The sequence below is a fragment of the Vicugna pacos genome, chromosome 8 (assembly GCF_048564905.1).
Source record: "Vicugna pacos chromosome 8, VicPac4, whole genome shotgun sequence".
NCBI lineage: Eukaryota > Metazoa > Chordata > Mammalia > Artiodactyla > Camelidae > Vicugna > Vicugna pacos.
The window spans coordinates 60,692,986-60,711,518 of record NC_132994.1 but is presented as its reverse complement, the minus strand read 5'-3'; the positions used below and the strand labels follow the sequence as shown (position 1 = coordinate 60,711,518).

Genomic DNA, 18,533 nt, shown 5'->3' with positions numbered 1-18,533 from the left:
AAATGAATTGTGCCCATTTTCTCATCAAAAAACTTAAAATGTAACTGTACATATTTGGTCTAATTTGCTATCTAATGACAGGACCTAACATTTCTCAGTTCTAAGGTGCTGGAGTTACAGTTTGATAAAAAAAACAAAATGGAGGACCATCCATCTATCATAGTAAATATAATCAAAGTCAACTCCATCTTCATGCTAGGTATCATACTTTATTCTTTTTCTTTTTTAAGCAAATAACTACTGATGTTATGATATGAAGATGAAATTGAAAGGCTTACTTATTACTATACAATTATGAAATATTTTAAGTGATCCATGTATTCCTTGAAAGACCTGGTTTTCATTCATTGCTGTAAAAAAAAGAAAGGAGACCAAAAGATTTTGTAGATCTCGTAAGATGAAACAAGGGTAATGTATTGGCACAGAACTCTGCACTTATAAACAGCTTTCCTTTAATCTCTTTTTACCATCAAGGATGGTAAGATTATCATCACTTGTTTGACTCATAAGGAAACATACTAAAGCTTTCAGGGATTTAGACCTACAATGTCAGTAAGGAGAGAGCTGCTCTTGCAAACCTGGGTCTTTTCAACATAGCAGCACTATGTCACTTCTCCAAGAAAATAAACAATTATAAGTTTTGTAAGAAAAGAAGTCATAGTCAGTGACTAAAATATCTATTATTACATTCTGAATTTTCCCTTTATTTAAAATAAAGTACTGCTAAGATACCCTGTGGCTGATTTTTACAAAATCTATATTGAAGCGTCACTTTGTAACTTTTAAACTGCACATAAAAGACATGTTTGTTGTAAGTACAATTAGAAAAAAATACAAAAGAAAGAGAAAAAAGAGAAATGCTAAAATTGCCTGCTCTTCTGCCACCCAGGGATAACCACTCTTAAAATGCTTGTGACCGGAATGATTTATTTTTAAACTCTTTTTATTGTAAAATAAAACACAGATATATAAAACTATAGACAACAAATACATGGTTTAGTACATTATTATACAGTGAACACCATCCAGTCAGGAAACTGAACTTTGTTGGACATTCCAGAAGCCTCCTGTCATTCCATTCCAGTCTCTATTCCAGTCATATTCTGCCCCCACGTCCATAAAACCATTATCCTCATTTTTATAATAATTACTTCCTTATGTTTTAAAAATAGTTCATTGTCTGCCTTAGATACTACAGTTTAGTCTAGCTCATTTAAAAAATCGAATAGAGGGGAGGGTATAACTCAGTGGTAGAGTGTGTGCTTAGCATGCACAAGGTCCTGGGTTCAATTTCCAGTAACCTCCATTACATAAATTTAAAAAAAAAATCTGATATATCTTAAAATACTTTTAATCTACCAGGTTTCCTCTCCCCACTTGGCATCTCCTTACAATATAACTGTCGGAAAACTCAGGCAATTCGAACTGTAGAGTTTTCTAGGGTCCGGATTTTGCTGGTTGAAGATTTTTGGCACAGTTCAGCATGTTCCTTTGGATAGTCTGCAAATTGGCAGCTGGATCCGAAAAATGAAAGAGACTCAGGTTCGCTCTTTTGGCAAGATTATGGTGGTGTTTAGTAGGATTTAGGAGGCACATGATCCTAGCAGCTGTCATGCTAAATGCCTATGCCCATCCAAAGGGAGCTTCAGAATTCGGATATTATATCATTCATTTTTGGTTGAAACAGTTTTTTAAAGATACTCCCCTCATCTATTTAGTCAATTGGTAGGACAGTTCATTCAGGAAAGGCAAGATTACAGGTCTTATTTTTCCCTTTTATTGACCATTTTCCCTGTAATGAACTGGTTTCCTGTCATTTTCCAAAGGTGACCAATTTTTAATTTATTTTAAAATATCATTATGAATTCATAGATTAACATACTTGATGGGTTTTGATCTACTGCAATTACAGTTGATCCTTGAACAACATGGGTTTGAACTACACAGGTCCACTTACACACGGATTTTTTTCACTAAGTACATATTATAGCACTACACAAACCGAGGATATGAAGGGCCCATTGCAAACAGAACTTATAAACATGGAATTTCCACTAGCCAGAGGGTTGGCGCTCCTAGCCCCTGAGTTGTTCCAGGGTCAAATATATTACCATTATTGACGATCAAACTGTCCCCCATCTTTGGCCAGCTGGAACCTCTTCCTGGTTGTTGCATCTAGTTTAAGCTCTCCAGATAACAAAATATTCAGTGCTCTCCATCAGTCCTTAGGATGTTGTTTCTCTAGTTAATTTGGCTGTCTGAAGGCTGGTCTCTAGTAAATTCCTCAAGAAGTGCTGATCGGACCAATATTACCTGAGATCTTAAATGTTGATGACAGATTCCCTGTGCTCTTTGCTAATTACTAGAAAGTTGGTTTTCTGGATATGAAATCTTTGGCTCATATGTTTTTCCCTTGAGTTTCTTAAATATGTTCCTCCATCTTCTTTTGGTATAAAGCATTGCTGTTGAAAAGTCTTATGGTTATTTAATTTTCTTTCCTTTTTAGTCATGTTTTTCCCTTTTGTTTAAATGATCAAAGGATTTTTTTTCTTTTTAAAGTCTAGTAATTTTACCAGAATATACCACTCTGTTGGTCCTTTTGAATTAGTGTTCTCAGCCATAATATACTCTTTCAGTATAAAGTTTCACTTTTTCCTTCTTTCTTTTTCTTTCTCTCTTTTCTTTCTTTCTCTCTTCTTTCTTTCTCTCTCTCTTCCTTCCTTCCTTCCTTCCTTTCTTTCTTTCTTCCTTCCTTCCTTCCTTTCTTTCTTTCTTTCTTTCTTTCTTTCTTTCTTTCTTTCTTTCTTTCTTTCTTTCTTTCTTCCTTCCTTCCTTCCTTCCTTCCTTCCTTCCTTCTCTTCCTTCCTTCTTTCCTTTCTTTCTTTTTTTCCTCCTTTCTTCCTTTCCTTTCTTTCCTTCCTTCCCTCCTTCCTGTTTTTTTTTTTTTGGTGGAGGAGGAAAGGTTTTCTTTCAAAAAATTTTCTTGAAGTAGAACTGGTTAGTTTTCCTTTTTTAAAAAAAAATTATTTCTTGTCTTTGTTCCACCTCACCATAGGTTTCTTCTTCAGGGACACTTATTATCCATACTTTCAATCTTTTTCTTCTTCTTTTTTTTTTTTGCCTTTTTTCAATATTTGTCATTTCCTCTTACCCCTTATAATGCTTTCTTCACTTCTTTTTGAGTTTTCAAGTTTGCCTCTTATTCATTTTCTATTTCTTTTATGACTAAAATGAATTAGTCTTAATTTCTAAAATTGTTTTTCTTTTATTTCTAATTCTTTCCTGAGTTCTGTCACCCCAAATTATGACAAAGGGGTATCTTGATTAAAGTTACTTGAGAAACAGCCAGTGCAAAAAGAACACTCTGACCCTCTTCCTTGTCTCCCTGAAAGCAGGGGGTAGAGAGGGAGTCATCCTTATGGCGAGAGACAGGGAATTCAAGGCTGAGGAAGCTGTATAAACAAATTCTGCTTAGATTCTTCACTAATTGGTATCTGAGCCCAAGTTTCTTTGGTCAGTTTCACAAAGTTATTGTTTCTTTGTCTAAAAGTTACAAAAGCTGCCTGTTTTGGTCACTATTTTGAGTCTCTTACAGGCACAAAATTAAAATTTGATTTTCTCCTGTTAATCTGTCTCATGTCAGTTTAATTATGAGATAAGCCAAAAGAACCCAGAAGGGTAGAGGTAAATTTTTTCCTCCCCAATAATATCTTGCAGGTTTTGTGGCTGGGGGTGGAATGTCACCACCTGGATTTATTTGGGGGATATCTCATTACCTAGTTTTGTTGTAAAATATTGTCCAGGGGTTTGGTTTTGCTGTCCAGTTGCTCCATCTCTTTTTATGTAACTCTTTTACAAATGAGAGGAAAATGGCAAAGGTAAAAGAGATCAAAAAACTTTGAAGCCACTGCTACCACCATCTCCCTAAAATCCTTCTGGATTAATTTTGAACAAGCACATAAGAGCTCATACATCCAAATCAGGACTGTCCTTCAAACTGTCATTTTTGGAAAGCTAATGAAGGTGAGTCACCGTTGAAAACATTTTAAAACTGAACCTACACAGACAAGTGGGCATGTAAAAACTCAAAATTAAACTTCCTCCGCTATGCTGCTATTAGGTAGCAGTGAGATAATCACGAAAACTTATTGGGATAATAAGAGTTTTTGACTTGCTCTCTGCCAACTAGTACAAAAAAAAATTATAAAGTATTTTTAAAGTGTTGCTGAATTATAAAATGTATCCTGGGGTAGATCCATCCATGTAACTTTCTACCAAAAATTCCCCAAACTCCTGTATGAGCAGGTATGAGATGATTTTTCACTTGAGTTCTATTTTGCCAGCCAAAGTTGGAAGTATTTTAAATTTTCCTCCTTGACTATGAACAAATATACGTATCATATGGAGCAAAATTTAGAGTTAAAGAATTGCAAATTAAAAACATACTCATTTTAAATCTCAAAATTTCTTTGGTCAATTCATAACTTGGGAAGGCAGTATTGTCTAATTCCTTAACAAATACTCTCAACATTAGATTTTTAACTTAACTACAATTATGCATAATTTATAGACAGAGGAAACCAAGGAAGTACAAGGTGGAAAACTAAGGGTACATAAGAAACAACACAGTCTTTGGCATATAAGTTGAATAATTAAATATTATTATTCGGATCATGCACAAATACAAGAATCATTGTTGAACAGCACTCTCATTAGCAAGATTTACTTCTTAAACACAGAAGTCAACAGTCCCAAATGACAGATGCATACTTCACTAGAGTACATTTCACTATCATAGGGCTTATCTTGAAGACATTCCAATAGCTTTGTAATGCAAAACAGCTTCTCAGCTTTGATTTAAGTTTCATCGATTTCAACAAGTTGAAATTCAGGTGCACTACATTCTATGGATATGATGAAATAAGTAAGATAAGCTCAGAGCCTTTCCAGTTCTAGTGGAAAAATATGAAATGAAACTATTAGCATTAACCGAATCATCAAGAGGTCAGGAATACGTAGGGTAGTAAGTCATCCAGAGTAAAATGGATTTGGTTCAAAAGTCACCTTAAAAGTTAATGACACAATATAAATGCACTCGACTTACTGGGAAAACAATGTAAGGTAGGCAAGAACTGAAGAACCACGTCAGGATGCTGAGGTCAGAGAAGCAGCAGTGATGCTGCATTTTTAGCATACTGGCAGACATCCCAGGTCCCATCCAAAGCAGTAAGACTGCCAAAAACAAACTACACTAACTCAACGGGGAGCTTTCCAAAGAATGAATTAGCATTTCCTATGTTTGATGTTTACAGTCTTACGAATACATTGATGCTGGCAGAGGTGGAGAGGGGTGGACAAAACAACTATTTCTAGTTTTTTCCTTTGTTCTTTTTGTTTTTGTTTGTTTCTTGCCAACAACATACAGCTTGTAAATCAGAGAAAAAAATGTGACAATGAGTGTGTATATGTCCATGAATGACTGAAAAATTGTGCTGAACACTGGAATTTGACACAACATTGTAAAATGATTATAAATCAATAAAAAATGTTAAAAAAAAGATGTGACTTCACTTTTAACCTTAAAAAGAAAATTTTTTCTATTTTTTTTCTGTAGGAAACTGATTTTTCTACACTTCATAAAAACACTGAAAATACGGACTTTTGCTTTATTTCCCCATATATTAACTAATATTGACAAGGACATGCTTCAACTAGTTGCTTTAAAAGTAATATGCGCTTGCTTAAAAAATACAACACAAATCTGTTTTGAGTGTTGTTAACTCTTAATGCGCTGTTTCCTGTCCTCCTCTCTTCTCACCAAAATCTCAGTGGAACTATCAGAACGATCTAGTCCGCTGCAAACCTGGCACGTAAGCAGAGAATTCTGCAAGGATTCTACCCCCACCAATCTGAACGCTGGGAATAGCTAATGTTGCTGACTCTTCCAGCAACAAAATTTTAAGAATATCTCATCCCTTCTCCCTGAGCTAACACAGCTCTCAAACCACCTTCCTATCTGAGCTAGACCTTCAGCCCCTGATTCCTATACTTACCAATGGGTAAGTACTTTCTGTACTGACTTTCCCCACTTCCCCATCTTCCCGACATGGACTGGGCCACTGTCTCTCATCAGATGCACACAGCCTCTATTTACCTTTCTTTTCTCGTTAGCGTGGACTCTGTGTTCTTCTGTATATGAACACGTTCCCATACATCCTGCTCATAACTGCAATTTCAGCCTTTCTCCTTCAGTGAATCCTGATGCTCCATGACAACACCATCTCCCTTACAATCCTGTGTAATCTTTCCTTCACAAAGGCCAAGAATAGAGGAGGTTTACAGCATCTTCCCCTTAGCCTCAGCCTTAACACCTACTAAAACCAACGTGCCCGTCTGCTCCCCTTTGACTGCACTTGGCCAGACAGATATCATCTGTCACTTCTAGAAACAGACTGATGAACTTCTAAAAGCCATCTCATCTCAGAAACCTCCTATGTCCCACTTCTTTTTTTTAATTGAACTGTAGTTGATTACAATGTTGTGTTAGGTTCTGGTGTATAGCATAGTGATTCACTCATACATGTACATTCTTTTTCATATTCTTTCCCACTATAGGTTATTACAAGTTTTTGAATATAGTCCCCTGCCCTATCCAGTAGGACCTTGCTGTATATCTATCCAGCATCCCAATTCTCTCATACACTGGGGTCTGGCTACACCCTAGGCTTCATCATAACTCAAAACATCCCTCAATCTCAAATCTTTGACTTGGAAAAGTCTTTCAACTCAAAACTTCTGACTCTTGCTCCTACTTCTTTCATGTGAACAACCTGTTATTGGCCCAACATCTTGATCTTTAGCCCCCCAATTCCCTTTGGGGTTTCTTCAGCATGGAGATAGTCCAAGTCAACCCCAGCATCATTAACATCTTTGAGTCGTGCACCTCTTTGGCCTTCAACTATATTTATCATTTAATTCCAAAGCTGCTAAGCAATCATGGAGTCACTGACTGTAAATCCTTGTCAATCAACCTTAGCTGCACTCTTGGGGTGATGGCACAATCAATTTACTCATCCCTTGGTGATTCATGCTTGCTCCCAGGAGTATGTCCAAATGTTTTCCATCCTCATCCATATTTAACCCTATCCAGCCCTCTCTTACTGTCAGAAATTGCTCGAATTCTTATAAATCATATGTGAAATTCATCACCCTCCCTCTCTAATTTAAAGAACTATCTATTATATGTTCTAACATACAAAAATGTTTCTAATTTGAATTAAATTTGGTTATTTACAACAGAGACTATAGACTCAAAAAAAAAGATCCAACTATGGCAATTTTCATTGTGAAATTAAATGATCATAAACTCTTATTCCAATAAAAAAAGAAACTTAAAATCTGAACATCTTTAATGTAAAATGTAACTATTTTTAAAATAAATGTTAATCCCAGAATTCAAACATATAGAGCACAAGTATCAAGAAAAAATCTGAGTATTATTTTGCTCCAAAAGATTATTCATTCTAAAAAATATTATATAGAGTATTGTTGAATCTGTCCACATAAAGGCCTTGCTTTGTCTTGATTATATTTTCTCTGTATCTCCAGTCCTCAGCAAAATGCTTGGTATATAACAGGTACCAAAAAATAAAATATTCCTGCAAACATAAAGAAAACAGTTCGCTAATGTGCCAAATTGTGTATATGTTTCCCTAATGGAGTTAAATCACTATATCCATGCCAGAACCTTTGAACAAATTACTTACCTTCTCTAAGACTTAGTCTTTTATTCAAAATGAGGAGGAGTCAGATAATTTCTTAGACCCTTTCCAGCTTTAATATTCTATAAAGAGTATTTATAACGTCAGATATGAGCACATTTAGCTTTTATGTACCAGAATTAACTAAGCATAGAAAGAAAAGTATGAGTCATCTTTGTCCTCAAGGAGCTAAAAAGATAGTTGAGGAGGCAAAAACATCACACAGAAAACACTACAAGATAACACGGGACCAAACATGAACTGGTGAAGTGGGGGCTGCTGGTAGAGGCCAGAGAATGATGTGCTTTGGTGAGGGGAAGCCAGGAGAGTTTGGGAAGATTTCACATACAAAACAAGAGTCGAGCTGTTTTTGTGAACAAGTGGGATTTGAATGAATGGAGAGACAATGTTGACAGGTAGGAAATATAATCTATGTCATGCTGCCTGTGTTAATGAACTCCTGTTGGGCCTGATGAAAGGATTCTTCTTTTTTTTTTTAATTTTTACTTATTTATTTATTTTTACTTAAAAACTGTTTTTTGGGGGGGAGGGAGGTAGTTAGGTTTACTTACTTATTTTATTTTTAGAGGAGGTACTGGGGGTTGAAGCCAGGACCTTGTCTATGCTAAGCAGGCACTCTACCACTTGAGCTATACCCTCCCCCAAAAGAATTCTTAACCGTACAAACTTGGATCATAGAATGGTGAAGAAACGTAAGAGGTTTTAAAAAATCATCTCCTAGAAAAAGAAAAATGCTACTTCATTTCTATACATAAATGTTTTTTTATCAATTTCATAAAACACCTTGACAAATTACGATCACTAATTGATACGGCATTAGTCTCCCTACATCTAAAGACACAAACTGTCATAGACAATAAGCTGATATGTTGGAAGAAGTATTTCTTGAGATTTGAGGGCTTAAAATAAGCCTTATAAACTTCAGAAAGTTTTAACAATAGCAACATTCAGATTCAGCTGAAAAAGGAACTTGAACGGCAGAAAAATCAAGTCAGTGATGTGACTAGAGCATTTTCCTGACCACAAATGGAGATGCGCTATGAGAAACGCAAACATCAGGATGTATAAAGAAAGGTCTGATCCATTCAACACTTGAGTGGTGCTTACTATGATTATACTGAAAAAATTCGTATTTTAGTTCATTTTATAAGGCAGACATCAATGAGTTTAGAGAACATTGGGTAAAGGATGAATGTACCATAAATAAAACCCACTTAAAGGAAAAGAAAAGAGAAATTCTGGATAACTGTTAAATCAAGTAATTCATTACTATTAAATTCAACAGTATGCCTTTCAAAGATTCAACTTACATACATTTCTAGTCATTTTATCAAAAGCTTTGGCATCAAATGCAGAAAACAACCTGTCATAAGAGATGATTTATGAGTACGTGGCTGATTAAGATAACTACACAAACTTCAGAAATGGGTAAAAAACCTCCCAAAGCATATCTGCGAGAAGGAAGTCACTCTACAATGCAGGGTAAGCTATAATCTTAGGCATGATAATGGTGACTTTGCAAAGACTAGGGAACAAGAAGAACGTTGGGTAATTTACAGATTATATTTTAAAATGACAGCTGGAGAGTGAAATTCATTAGTGTATCAGTGATTCTCAAACTTGCCCACACTGGCTAATGACTGATGTTGAAGAAATGTAGATTTCAAATTGTGTGGGTATTTTGCAAAACCATTATGGATTATCATATTTAAGAACAAGAGAAATAGTAATTTTACATACTTTTATTTACTTTATACATCTTTAAATATGTAGTCATGTTTATCTATCTGACTTTACGGTTTTTCCCATTTTGACATTAGTTCTTTATAATCAGTTTCCTAAATTTCTAACTCTAATCATGCAAATTTCAATACTACATTTCTCCCCAAATCAAATGCTTTACAGTGACCAGCAGGGTTCTGCACCACCTAATATTTATTTGCCTTTCTCTTTAATCCGATCTCCTACCATTCTTCCTTTTGTGAAGGGAGAAATTCACTCTTTGTGAAATTCACTCCAGTTTCTTTCTGTTGCCCCGTCATTCTCCCCTCTTTTCCACTCCAGGGCCAGCCTTGTTGATGTATTATGGAAGCTCCCTGAGCTTGGCCTTTAATGCTCTGCTGCTGCTATCTTGAAAGTCACAATAAATTTTTAGCAAGGGACCCCCACATGTTTATTTTGCTCTGGGTACTTCAAATAGCCAGTGCTACCTACCACACTCCCCTTGTGGAATAATAAGCTCCACTTTCTTCTATGTCCCAGTCATGCCAGCCTCTTTCCCACCTCCAGACCACTGTGTGTGCTGGTTCTTCTTTCTGAAATACTCTTCCATACCAGTTCTTTACACAACTGTGTAAAGCTCAAGTGAAATGTTAATTTCTCCGAAAGACCTTCCCTGATTTCTTTATCTTAAGTGCCTCCTCTAATTTTCTATCTCATTTTCCATCTATTTCCTTAAAGGCACTCACTACAATCCGTAATGATCTCATTTATTTGTTTCCTTGTTCACTGTCACACATCTCCTCCTCCTAAATGGGAAGAAGCAGGAGAGTCAGTAATCTTGTCTATCTCAGTAGTACACTGATGAATTATCAGGGCCACAAATAGCGTCTGACACATGGCAAGTACTCAATATTCATTTGTCGAGTGAATGAATATGTTAATCATAGTAATACATGGTGCTTCACAAATTTTCTTAGGGGAACTTTTTTCCCAAAGTCCTTATGCACTATGGATAGTTCATCTATTATGATTCAGCAACATTTTCTAGAGATTTTTTTCTCCATATATACAGTGCCTATTTGTTTGAGATATTTGTTTGAGTGGGATTTATATGTGAATGTTTTATAAGTGTTGCTGCCTTTCTGTCAATTTATGACCCAAAAAGTAACTCAGTTCTTGAAACCAAAGAAAATGTACAGCTCTATGAATAAACTTTGGTTCACTATTTGGAAAGAAGCTAAAAAAATAGCCATTGACGGAAAATGAAGAAAAAAAAGAGACATATATCTGTACAACTCAAACTTGTACAGTGCCGTATGCCAATTGTACCTCAGTAAAACTGGAAGAAGAAAAAGAGATGTAGACCAAAGGAACAACAGGAGTCAGTAACCGATACTAGTGAGGCTACAGTAAAATCAGACATTAACCAAAAGAGATAATGATGTAAAGTGGTATAAACCTCTCTTTAAGAAAAATACCTTGACATGAGGTATTTTGGCAATTGACCCAGGTCATCTATTTTTAGTGCTTTATTCTATGGCAATTTATGCAATATAAGGAAAGAGCTATATTTATAAATATTCACATACATTTAATATAAATGTATATTTATAAATATACAAAGACATATATAAAAGTTTTGCTTATAATATCAGAAAATTGAAAATAAACCAAATGTCCAAATTTAAGGGAATGGTTAGATAAGTTATAGTAATTCACTCAGTTAAATATTCTGTAACTAGGAAAGGTTATACTGTGTGACAACATGGGGGAATACTTATATATGACATGTTCAGTGCAAAAGAGCAGGATCAAAATTCCAGAAATATAAAAATAAACAAGATCTCAACAAAATCAGAGATATGGAAGAATATCGCAAGGTAGTTTATTCAGGAGCTAGATTTATGAATTTTTTACTTCCTCCAATTTTCTATGTTTTTGTCACTGTAAATACAATATTTAACTATGAAAATGTACATGAAAACTATAAATATGTCTCAAAGAAACATAATTTCTTATGGCATAGTATCAGTTTCAAGGTAGGTCAGTGTGAGCTCATAAAAGAGTGTGCTACGGAGAAAGCTGAGTTTAAAATCAAAACACAGATGTAAATAAAATTTAATTAGTTAATTTTTCCAAAAAAAAATATAATTCCTGTGCTAATAAATTTCAACACTGATGTATTTGCTTAAAAGAAAACAAAACAACAAAAAATATATGGTTAAGCAATCTTGAAAGGGATCTTTTTCCAGATAAAGTTAAGTCTAAATAAATCAAATAATCTTACATGTTAATTAATTCAAAAGCAACATATTAAAAATAAATAAATAAATAAACAGTGGATCAGTACTCACAGGTATACAATATTCAACCATTGGGTAATGCAATTTGTGACCCTTTGCTGTTCGACCCGAAAAAAAGCAACTCTGGCAGACGTCATAGTTAAAATGCTTTAGGCTTCGATACCTAGATAAAAGAAAAGAAAATTCATTGGCCTGAATGCCTATTATTTAGTCCAAATCAGTCATCTGTGGTAAGGAATTTCATTTATTCAAATAACCATAAAAATAAAAGTTAGATTGGCCATAAATGTGGAATTTGCTTAGCATTTTAGCTCCAAACTAGGGCAAAGAGCACCTTAACTTTCACAAAGAAAATTAGGGATATCACCTCCTAAGTGAAAAAAAAAAATCAAATTTTTGGAGTTGAAGTCTCTGAAACTCGTTTTCATCTGTTTTAACAAATGAGAAGAAAAACAGTCAAGTTGTAAGATGTTTTATAATGTTTGAATGAGAATGCAAAATGGCAGAGAAGAAAAGAGATTCATGCTTATTAGCCTGACACATCAAAATTTAAAATGTCACTTACATCATCAATAAAAAATGAGTCTCAAAATTCCCTGACAAATTTTACTCCTTGCGTGAAAGTAGGGTTAACCTATTTCACACAAAACTTGGCAGAAGTAACACAAAGTAATTAGTTTACTTGTTAGTTAATATTCAATTACTACTTCCTGCTTAGGAAGCTCGACCTCCAAATGCCAAATTCCATCAGGGTCATACATGTATAATGAGTCATACAATTGTTATGCATGGATATTTCTGTATGGAAATAGAAATTCAGAAAGATTTCTGGCTCTGGAGCAAAACAGTATATATAACAGTAATAATAAAGCAAGTTTCCTGTATCAGAGGGCTGTCGGAAGGATGTGCTGTGTATCCCGTTTCTTTAGGAAACAGGAAGGAATGATGGACATACACCGAAATTAAACAAACAGAACGGAAGATCATCTCTTGCCATCACGAACAGTAGATCATCCTACCTGAATCCAACAATTGGACATTCCTTACAGATGTTGCATTTGGCCTGATGTTTTGCAGTCTCAGCTGCTGCCACTCGATGTAGAACTGGCAACCAAACCATGGACTGTGGTTCCAGACGCATCCAATCTATAAACTCCTTCACACTTATCTCTGGCTTGTTGTTATTCTGGTGAAGAAATAAACATGTTAAAAGGGAAGAAAATGTCTTCATTTAAATTGCAGCAAGTGCTCATTGCTTCAAAATCTTCTGAAAATTTGTACAGAAGTAAAAGGAAAGTTATGTAACTCTTTCTAGGTCAGTTAAACCACAAAATATTTAAGGTTCTTCAAAGGAAAAAAAATTCTAGAATTTAAAGAGAGAAAAAGCAGAAATAGTTATATAGGAGGAAGAAACAAATTCCAATACCTTAATAGACTCAAATTTAAAAAAAACAAAAATGAAACCCACACAATTCTAGGTACTCGTCACACAAATACTTTAATCCTATAAAATACATTCATCTAAGATAGTAAACATTTGCAACAGTAGTGGGGCTGGGGGGATGGCTCAGTGGCAGAGCGCATGCTTAGCATGCACAAGGTCCAAGGTTCAATTCCCAGCACCTCCATTAAAAAAAAACCAACAACATCAGCAACAAAACTGTGAGAGTTAAGACTCCCTGATAACTTGCCAAACTTGAAGGCCATTGTAAATGCTAAATAAAACCTTTATTTCTGTGTCCTGCTCCAGTCTTGCTTACATTTCTATAAATGTACTCTGCAGGATTTCCAAGTCTATCATGATAAATTGTGTGAAACATCTTGACTTCTCTTTATATTATAATACTACATAATTTTCACATGTGCAAAGTTACCAACATCCTTCTGCTGTCGTCAAGGTCACTCTATGAACCAACACATATGAGAATCATATTTAGAATTTTCATTTGGTATTTTTTTGTATCTCTAAAACAAGAAAAAGGTTATTTATTATAAAATGTAATAACCCATAACACCAATTCTCTTTAAAGAGATGCTATGAGCATTTTTTTTTTTGCTCAGCAGTGATAAATCACTGCATATGCCTTAGCAAAACATCTGTAGGCTTGTACTTCATGTATTTGTATAGTGTAAATAGTAACATTTCTAAAAATGCTTTTCTATACAGTAAGCATCAAAAAGGAACTCAAGTGCTTTTCCAGTTTAACATCAGTAACTTAGATCAGTACATAACTTTGTACGTCATTCTCCTTTTCTCCTTTTGTACATATGTTCTCAAGGAAAAGACTGCAATTTTCATTATGTCTAATTTACATTAAAAGGTCTTACCTATAAGGAGCTCAGGGCATTTTTATTCATTTATTTAGCAAATATCTGTTAAGTAGCTATGATGTTCAAGGCACTGTACACAAGGATATAACAGTAAAAAGAAACAGTCCCTGCTCATGGAGCTTAGGTTTATAAATTAAAAAACCACTCACCAAGTAATTATATAATTCAGTATGTAACTATAATTGTAATGAGCACCATAAGAAGGCAGAAGAGACTCAGTGAATACAGTGGGACACATAACGCCATCTGAAGGGGTCAGAGAAGGACTTTCAGAGGATGTGAGAATTAAGAGAAAATCTTAAGAATGAATAAGGATCAGCAACGAAAGGGAGTTTGTGAGAAGAATATTCTAAACAGAGGGCACGTTCCAAAGGCGCTAGGACAGGAATGAAAGGACTAAAACAGCACAGCCTGAGAGCAGAGAGCAAGGGGACAAGTGGTCTAAGATGAGGCTAGGGCAATGGCAGGGTCAAATCACAGGAATCTAATGGCACATGTTAAAGATGTGGGGTTTTATCCATTGAGAAACAGTAAGTCTCCTCAAGGGAGCTGCTGCTCCTTGAATCAAATGTGCCTCAAAAACTAAAATACAAAGTTACTGGGATGGTACCCAACGTCTTCTACCGCCTGGTTCCAGCCCAAGTCCTTTGTTCCATTTCTCAGAACATCCTCAATGCCATCCCCACACATTATACATACCAGCGATGCTCCATGTTTACCTGTTGGAAGCAGCTGCGAACACTGGGTTCAATATTACTGCCCCCAAAAGCTGCTACTTCCCCCAGCTGCCGAGGGATCTGGATGGCATCGTGAAGCAACAGGCCAAGCTGCCTTTGGTCGCACATTTCTGTGGGCCCCGCCACTTCCTTAAAGAGATCTACAAGGGAGAGAGGCAAGAGGTTAACTTCCATCCGCCTATACTGTTCTTTTAAGTAAACTATGCCTTTGGTTACGTGAAAGGAACGATACAGATTAAAAAAGAAAAAGTATGGACGTGAATCACATTAGCTGTCTCCTGAATCCTGATAACCTTAATGTTCTGCATGTTTGTAATCAGGAACTGGTTAACCACATGTTTCCTAAAACAATCTACTCTTGTATGTCAATACATAGAAACAGATCAATAAATACAAATTTCCTTTTTAAGTGGTACAGTGCATGCATGTGGGTTCATTCAGTGGTCGCAGTATGGTCTCCCTTCTTATTGAAAATGAGTGGGCCAAACAAAGCTCTCTTTACAACTTGTCAAAGGAACGAACAGATCTTAAGGAACAAATCTTTAAATTTTAAAAGATTTGTTTACCAACTTTTTGTATTCGCTCCTAAATTAAATATTCTATTAAACATATATATTTTTATTTCTTTTCTAGATTTCTATACTCAAATCTGTTTTACATAAGAAACATTAAACAGTAGAAGGAGGTGTCTTTTATTTATAAGGGTTATTTTTTTAGGCCCAATCAGTCTCTTGTTCGTTCTTAGCTATAAAAATTGTTTTTGTTTTACTTCATTTCATGTAATGAAATACATTTATTTGAATTTAAAGGACTTCTTAACAAAAACTCATGCTCTTTTATCCATTTTATCTTCTGTTCACCACTTGCAGTATTTTGAAGGTTAAAATTACTACCGTATTTCCAGCCATAAAGCTAATATATTTAACTAAGTTATTTTTGGACCAGGGAGAAATTTCAGGCAAAAACAATCCACTTCATTATAGAAACTAACGCCTTTTGAAAAGAAATTTCTAAGTTCTAAAAATTCAAAATCATACAAATTCTGAATGGTTTTCATGTGAAGTTTTCTAACAACATAAGAAAGGAGAGAACACTGAATCCTAAAAATTTTAAACAATACCCGATAAATGAATTTCAGACCAAACTGTATCATCCCCCCCACTTTTTTTTAAAAGGGAATAAGGCTACATCTAATACTGTCAACGGTGGATTTTCAAACAACTAAATCAAGTTCAGTGTAATGGGCATAGTAATTATAATGAAATATGACTTTAATTATAAGCATACATAGGGAAAGCAAATTCAATTAAGATAAAATTAATTTTTATTGTCATTTGTTCACATAGATTTGGTTAGAGTTCTACTCGTTTCTTTTCATTTGTTAAAAATAAGACTCTCACAGGCAGAAACTATTTATATTACACTGTTCATTGTAAACCCATTCCTGGGAGGAGGCCTCCTAAGTGAATACAGAGTTGATGCATATGTATAATAATCTGCAGAGAAGTTCACATTTTCCATGAGATAAATCATTGCCCAACTTGCCTCTTCTGAGGCAGTTAGCTATACTACCATGCCATTACCAAGGTAAAACTACACACAAAGCATAAGAGGAAAGAGTCCTAAAAATTTTGACATATTTCTGAATTCTTACAAATATTCACATTCTGATGCTACAGTCAGATACAGAAAGGAGCGTCAGGATGTGAGGATGGGTCAGAGGAAAGTCACAGTCTAAAGCCCAAGGTCCAATAAATCAGCACAGAAGAGCTGCAAAGGCCATTCAAAAGGATCTCGGTAAATGTGTTTTTGATGAGGCAAGGAAGCCACTGAGCTATAAGCGGGAAGGCCAGGGTGTTATCAGAACTTAATCAAAGGACATTCTCAGGAAGGCACGCAGAGAGAAGGAGGTGTCACCAGGGTAAAGACAGGGACATTAGCCATTGAAAAATCAATGTTCCGACAGATGCCAATTGACCCAGAATAGCACCTCTGCCATTGAGTTTGGAGAGCAAATTGTCTCGAATATTAATTCTAACAAAGGAAATAATAATGAGGAAGTATTCTGATATCACTGGGGGAATCAAAACTGGAATCAGAGTTGCCAAGGACCTTGAAGTAAAAAAACAAAACAAAACTCCAGAACATTTCCAGAGTCTCAATACTCTTAGGTAAGATTTAAAGATTTCAACCTAAAAGATTTTTCATTTAATTCAGTCCTAAATGGCATACTTCATGGATCAAGTTAAATATCCGAAATCTTCATTGAGGGGCTTCTGCTTCCCCTGCCGTAGTCTGACAGTTCAATGTTGAATTGCACAGAGCAGTAAAGTTTCCTGACATTTGCAGGAGGTGTACCCACTGTAGTACAAGTGTATGAGTACACGTATGCTTAATGCTCTCATTGGAAAGATTATGCATTTTAGGAATACGTGTGAGGGTATGTGTGTAGATAAAAGCCATTTTTTTATATACTGCATAGAATTTGGGTTTTGCTCTAAAACTCCAGCCACCATGTTCTGACTCTCTTTTGGCCTCAGATTACTCGATAATCAGCTTGAAAAAGGAAGAGAGGAGGAATCATTGATCTAGGAAAACAGATCACTCTTACATTTTAAGACTCATGACAAACTCTTTGAGGTTGAATCTGCATTCTTTTCAGAGTAAGCTCAGCACCATGACATAATTGTTACTTTCAGAGAACCCTAATTCTTTCAGGAACACATAAAAATCCCAACGATCCAAAAAAAAAAAAAAGTCCTTTTCTCATTTGGTACACTGATGCTTTTATTAACATTTTCCTTTCCTGCTCATCACAGAAATAATTTTTTTTTTAGCTTTGGAAATGACATCTATTGACAATTATGATGCTGAAGATGATTTAAATTCTGGATAAAGTGCTACCAAACAAAAGCCCGTGCAAAGCTTTTTTCTGCATGGTTCACTAGACTCCATCAAGGCACTTCATCTCCTGATTCTACAATCAGCTTTTCGTTTCATACAAATCCCCATCTCTTCTCACTGACATTCTTGTCAAACTGTGTAAGAGAAACAATGACCTAGCCCTGGAATTCAAAATCAAATCACCTCACAGCCATCCCAGAAAGCAGAAGTTTTAAAAAATGTACGTACATTCACAGAAGATGCATGACTTAACTAAACTTACAGGACCTGTGATCACACATTCTCTTGTTTGATGTCCATCTCTCCACTCATGAAATATCCCTCACCCTCTCCCTCAAAGGTATAGATATATCTATATGGAACCATATGGGGCCAGGCATGGCAGGATCAAGGTACTCACATTTTATGGACAAAGCTAAATTTATAAAAACTTGCAGAATTAAGAATTTAGAGACATAGCAACAACTGCTACCATTTATTCAACGACTACTATTTCTAGGTACTTTTCATGTATGATCCCTAGTTGCTTTCAAAGCAAGAATAATTAGCTTTATTCTTTTGAAGAAAATTTCACTAAATTTCAGCTTCCCGGAATGTGAAATGGGAGTATTACTACCCCTTAGCAGTCGGTATGCAGTGGGATCATGTAACGTGCCCGAAGTTATCCAGGCACAAAGCGGCAGAGCGAAGAGTTGAAGGCAGGTCTCCCCTGGCTCCTGAGCCTGTCTCTTTGTAAAGGTCAAGATGCCCTTCAT

At 35.4% G+C, this 18,533-nt stretch overlaps 1 protein-coding gene across 12 annotated transcripts in view; it reads right to left on the bottom strand.

Annotated features, from left to right (window-relative positions):
- UTRN (utrophin) overlaps positions 1 to 18,533 on the bottom strand; it is a 448,326-nt gene that overhangs the window by 33,115 nt on the left and 396,678 nt on the right. For all 12 annotated transcript variants that reach the window (XM_072965969.1, XM_072965972.1, XM_072965970.1 and 9 more), the window contains 3 exons: positions 14,857 to 15,014; positions 12,826 to 12,992; positions 11,858 to 11,969 (listed from right to left, as the gene is read on the bottom strand). In XM_072965969.1, coding sequence (XP_072822070.1) covers positions 11,858 to 11,969; positions 12,826 to 12,992; positions 14,857 to 15,014 — 437 coding nt within the window. The remainder of the gene's footprint in view (positions 1 to 11,857; positions 11,970 to 12,825; positions 12,993 to 14,856; positions 15,015 to 18,533) is intronic.